Source organism: Terrapene carolina, unplaced genomic scaffold (genome assembly GCF_002925995.2).
Source record: "Terrapene carolina triunguis isolate 2854851 unplaced genomic scaffold, T_m_triunguis-2.0 Scaffold28995, whole genome shotgun sequence".
Classification (NCBI taxonomy): domain Eukaryota; kingdom Metazoa; phylum Chordata; order Testudines; family Emydidae; genus Terrapene; species Terrapene triunguis.
The window spans coordinates 4,732-10,534 of NW_020693346.1; the positions used below are offsets into that span (position 1 = coordinate 4,732).

General features: G+C 47.8%; 1 protein-coding gene across 1 annotated transcript; it reads left to right on the forward strand.

Annotated features, from left to right (window-relative positions):
* Positions 1-3,327: 3,327 nt before the first annotated feature.
* Positions 3,328-4,955, forward strand: LOC112122479 (IgGFc-binding protein-like; the record flags this gene model as incomplete). The annotated part of the gene is made up of 2 exons (XM_026662642.1): positions 3,328-3,901; positions 4,378-4,955. Coding segments are annotated over 2 exons (1,152 nt in total), but the record flags the coding sequence as incomplete, so codon positions are not given.
* Positions 4,956-5,803: the final 848 nt, after the last annotated feature.

Sequence of the window (5,803 nt, forward strand, 5' to 3'; positions counted from 1 at the left end):
AATATTGAAGGAACTGGCGCGAGAAATTGCGAGCCCCTTAGCGATAATTTTTAATGAATCTGTAAACTTGGGGGTGGTACCGTTGGACTGGAAAATAGCTAATGTGGTTCCTATTTTCAAGAAGGGGAAAAAAAGTGATCCGGGTAACTACAGGCCTGTTAGTTTAACATCTGTAGTATGCAAGGTCTTGGAAAAACTTTTGAAGGAGAAAGTAGTTAAGGACCTTGAGGTGAATGGCAATTGGGACAGATTACAACATGGGTTTACAAAAGGCAGATCGTGCCAAACCAACCTGATCTCCTTCTTTGAGAAGGTAACAGACCTTCTAGATAAAGGAAATGCGGTGGATCTAATATACCTCGATTTTAGTAAAGTGTTTGATACGGTACCGCATGAGGAATTATTGGTTAAATTAGAAAAGATGGGGATCGATATAAAAATCCAGAGATGGATAAAGAACTGGTTAAAGGGGAGACTGCAGCGGGTAGTACTGAAAGGTGAACTGTCAGGTTGGAGGGAGGTCACCAGTGGGGTTCCTCAAGGTTCGGCTTTGGGTCTGATTTTATTTAATCTATTTATTACTGACCTTGGAACCGAATGTAGGAGTGGGCTTATAAAGTTTGCGGATGACACAAAGTTGGGAGGCATTGCCAATTCGGAAAAGGATCGGGATATTCTGCAGGGAGACTTGAATGACCTTGTAATTTGGAGTAATAATAATAGGATGAGATTTAATAGTGAGAAGTGTAAGGTGATGCATTTAGGGATGACTAACAAGAATTTTAATTATAAGCTGGGGACGCATAGGTTGGAAGTGACGGAGGAGGAGAAGGACCTCGGAGTCCTGGTTGATCGCAGGATGACTATGAGCCGGCAATGTGACGTGGCTGTGAAAAAAGCTAATGCGATCTTGGGATGCATTAGGCGAGGTATTTCTAGTAGGGACAAGGAGGTGCTGCTTCCGTTATACAAGGCGCTAGTGAGACCTCATTTGGAGTACTGGGTTCAGTTCTGGTCTCCCATGTTTAAAAAGGATGAACTCAAACTGGAACGGGTACAGAGAAGGGCCACTAGGATGATCCGAGGAATGGAAAACCTTTCCTATGAAAGGAGACTCGAGGAGCTCGGTTTGTTTAGCCTAACCAAAAGAAGGCTGAGGGGGGATATGATTTCTCTCTTTAAATATATCAAAGGGATAAATACCAGGGAGGGAGAGGAATTATTTCAGCTCAGTACTAATGTGGACATGAGAACGAATGGATATAAACTGGCCGTGGGGAAGTTTAGGCTTGAAATTAGACGAAAGTTTCTAACCGTCAGAGGGGTGAAATTCTGGAACAGCCTTCCGAGGGAAACGGTGGGGGCGAAAGATCTCTCTGGCTTCAAGATTAGGCTAGATAAATTTATGGAGAAAATGGTTTGATGGGATAATGTGATTTTAGTCAATTAGGCAATAACGTGCCATCGCTGGTAAAATGTGGGTCCGGCTGGAGAATCTTGCCTGTATGCTCGGGGTTCTACTGATCGCCATATTTGGGGTCGGGAAGGAATTTTCCTCCAGGGTAAATTGGCAGAGGCCCTGGAGGTTTTTTGCCTTCCTCCGGAGCATAGGGCAGGGGTCTCAAGCTGGAGGATTCTCTGCGACTTGAAGTCTTCAAATCATGATCTGGAGACTTCAACAGCTGAGATAAGGGAAATTGGGTGGACCAGCTTTTGTGGCCTGCATCATGCGGGAGGTCAGATTAGATGACCATAATGGTCCCTTCTGACCTTAAAGTCTGAGTCTATGAGTCTAAGACACGAGAAGTCATTCTTCCGCTCTACTCTGCGCTGGTTAGGCCTCAACTGGATTTCTGGGCACCGCATTTCAAGAAAGATGTGGAGAAATTGGAAAGGGTCCAGAGAAGAGCAACAAGAATGATTAAAGGTCTTGAGAACATGACCTATGAAGGAAGGCTGAAAGAATTGGGTTTGTTTAGTTTGGAAAAGAGAAGACTGAGAGGGGACATGATAGCAGTTTTCAGGTATCTAAAAGGGTGTCATAAGGAGGAGGGAGAAAACTTGTTCACCTTAGCTTCTAAGGATAGAACAAGAAGCAATGGGCTTAAACTGCAGCAAGGGAGGTCTAGGTTGGACATTAGGAAAAAGTTCCTAACTGTCAGGGTGGTTAAACACTGGAATAAATTGCCTAGGGAGGTTGTGGAATCTCCATCTCCGGAGATATTTAAGAGTAGGTTAGATAAATGTCTATCAGGGATGGTCTAGACAGTATTTGGTCCTGCCATGAGGGCAGGGGACTGGACTCGATGACCTCTCGAGGTCCCTTCCAGTCCTAGAATCTATGAATCTATGAAAAAGACACGTCTTCCAGCTACCCAGAGCCCTTCTTCAGGTCTGGGAAGGGTTCTCATGGCTGGTTTATGCTAGAGAACTAGATTGACCCAGATATGTCGCTCAGGGGCACATAGGCACCAAATTTTGGTTCCCGGGGGGTGCTCCAACCACTCTATACCCCTTCCCCCAAACCCCTACCCCCTCTGCAACTCTTTCCACCCCTGCTCCAACCCCTCCCCCACCAGTGCCTCCTGCACACCGCGGAACAGCTGATCTTGGTGGGCAGGAGACACTGGGAAGGAGGGGAAGGAGCTGATACACAGGGCTGCCAGTGGGTGCTCAGCACCCACTATTTGTTTGTCATATGTGCTCCAGCCAGGGCCAGCTCCAGGCACCAGCTTGGCAAGCAGGTGCTTGGGGCGGCCACTCCGGAGAGGGGCGGCACATCCAGCTATTCGGCAGCAATTTGGCGGACGGTCCCTCACTCCCGCTCGGAGCGAAGGACCTCCTGCTGAATTGCTGCCGCAGATCGCGATCACAGACGAGCCCTCAGAGTGTCATAGCTAAATACAAGGTAGAACAGATTGTTTAGCATAAGTGGTTAAACCTACTGACATCATAGGATACAAAGGGTGGGTTATTGAGTTACAGATTGCTGTAATAATCTATAAATCCAGTGTCTTTATTAAAACCATGATTTTTACTGTGCAGCAAAGTTAAGAATTTAGGATCCCAGTCTTGACTTTTAAAAGTGTGGTTCCATTATTAAACAACTTTCAAAACATTGAAATCCTCCAAAAATAATTCCATTTCTCCACCCAGCTCTATTTAATATGATGTTTTAAAGTAATTCTGGTTCAGATTTGGATCCAGATTCACTGAGAGATTTGGGTCCAGGTTGCACCCCTTGCTTATCTGAGTAGGGGCCACTTTGCAAATGACAGACTAGTGCACTCAATTGTGACCTTTCCCCCTTTCTTTCTCACCGTGAAGGTGAATAACAACAGGGCCCACTTACCCATCTCCCTGAACAACGGGGCCCTTCGGCTCTATCAGAGCGGCACCTCCCTCGTCCTCCGCACTGACTTCAACCTCAGAGTGTCCTATGACTGGAACAACCACCTGAGGGTCACCGTCCCTAATGACTTCTCTGAGAGCCTGTGCGGCCTGTGCGGCAACTATAACGGGGACCTCTCCGATGACTTCCGGACCCCGGATGGGGACCTGGCTCCCAGTGTCACCGCCCTGGGGAAAAGCTGGGCGGTGGAAGATGAGGATCAGTTTTGCTGGTACGATTGCATTGGAGGTTGCAGGCTCTGTGCCACCAGCATCGCCAGAAAGTACAAGGAGGAGGCCTCGTGCGGCCTGATAACCAAGGTCTCAGATGGGCCCTTCAGCCAGTGCCACACCAAGGTGGATCCTACAGTCTACTTGGACAACTGCGTGTACGATCAGTGCCAGAACGACGGCTACAGGATGGCCCTGTGTGAGGCCCTGAAGGCCTACGCGGACGCCTGCCAGCTGGAGGGGGTCAGGATTGGGGAATGGAGGCAGCTGGCCAGATGCCGTGAGTACAGATTTGTATGCCAAGGTCTACGGTCTGCTGGTTAGACCGGGGAGCCTGGGGAACTCAGCACTCTTGAGTTCTAGCCCTGGTTTTGGGAGGGGGCATGATCGAGTGGTTTGGGATTGACCAGTGATTGGGAAATCAGGACTCCTGGGTTCTATTGTACCCACAGTGTTTGTCTGTCTGTGGTATTGCTAAGGTGTCTGTCACTTTGAGAATGTAACGTCCACTGATAACTCATGGATGGTTGGGGTAAAATTACGCCAGTTTTTAAGTCACTCTTCCTACCATGGACCTGATCCTGTAAGATGCTAATCACCTCCTGCAGTGTGCTGAGCACCCTCGGCTCCTGTTGAGATCACTGGGATTCGAGGGCTCTCAGAGCCCCACAAGATACATCCCCCTCTGCCTATTTTAAATACTGCTTTTGCTTGGAGAGAACTTGCTGCTAAATCTGTGGGTTCTTCACTCCCCAGCCATGGAGTGCCCCCTGGAGAATAGCCAGTACCAGCTCTGTGGAACAACCTGCCCAGCCACGTGTGTGGACCAGTCAGCCCCCAGCAGCTGCCAAGACCCCTGCATGGAGAGCTGCCAGTGCAAGGATGGTTTTGTGCTGAGCCAGGGCAAATGCGTACCCATGCACGGCTGTGGGTGCCTATTCGAGGGGCGTCCCTATGCCCCCAATGAGAGTTTCTGGGTTGATGAGGCATGTGGGACACGGTGCATATGCAATGCAACCACTAAACAAGTCGAATGCGTGGCCGCCAAGTGCAAACAGTCGGAGAGGTGCGGGCTAGTGAACGGTGTACGGGGCTGTTACCCCTCCAGCTATGCCACCTGCTCTGTGACAAGGAATCTGCACTACACCACCTTTGATGGACAGAGATACGACTTCCAAGGCACCTGCCGCTACCAGCTCACGGCTCTGTGCAAGAAGGCAGAGGGACTGGTGGACTTTGAAGTCTACTTCCAGGAGAACAATACCACTCCTGTACAGATCAAGGTGTATCAGACCAACCTCAGGGTCAGCAATCAATTCCCTGGGAAAGTCCTGGTGAGTTTCTCAAATTGTCTCTAATTTCTCTAAAACTTTTGCGGAAAGTCACCTGTGTGATCCAGAAAAGTTGCAGACAGTGCATGGAAGGATTTTGAAATATAGGGTGAATTGTAACCACATTCTTCTATAAACAGGGAGCCAATGGAGATATTTAAGGATTGGGGTGATGTGCTTACACTTCGGATATGTGAGAAGGTGTCTGAATCATAGAATCGTAGGGCTGGAAAGTACCTCGAGAGGTCATCTAGTCAAGTCCCTGGCACTCATGGCAGGATTAAGTATTATCTAGACCAACCCTGACAGGTGTTTGTCTAACCTGCTCTTAAAAATCTCCAATGATGGATATTCAACAACCTCTCTAAGCAATTTATTCAAGTGATTAACAACCCTGAGAGTTAGGAAGTTTTTCTTAATGTCCAACCTAAACCTCCCTTGCTGCAATTTAAGCTCATTGCTTTTTGTCCTCTCCTCAGAGGTTAAGGAGAACAGTTTTTCACCCTTCTCCTTGTAACAACGTTTTATGTATTTGAACAACAAGAAGTCCGGTGGCACCTTAAAAACTAACAGATTTATTTGGGCATAAGCTTACGTGGGTAAAAAACCTCACTTCTTCAGATGCATGGAGTGAAAGTTACAGATGCAGGCATTATATAATGACACATGAAGAGAAGAGAGACCCTCAGAAGAGGAGAACCAGTGTTGACAGGGCCAATTCAATCATGGTTGATGTAGTCCACTCCCAACAATAGATGAGGAAGTGTCAATTCTAGGAGAGGCAAAGCGGCTTTTGTAATGAGCTAGCCACTCCCAGTCCCTATTCAAGCCCAAATTACTGGTGTTAAACT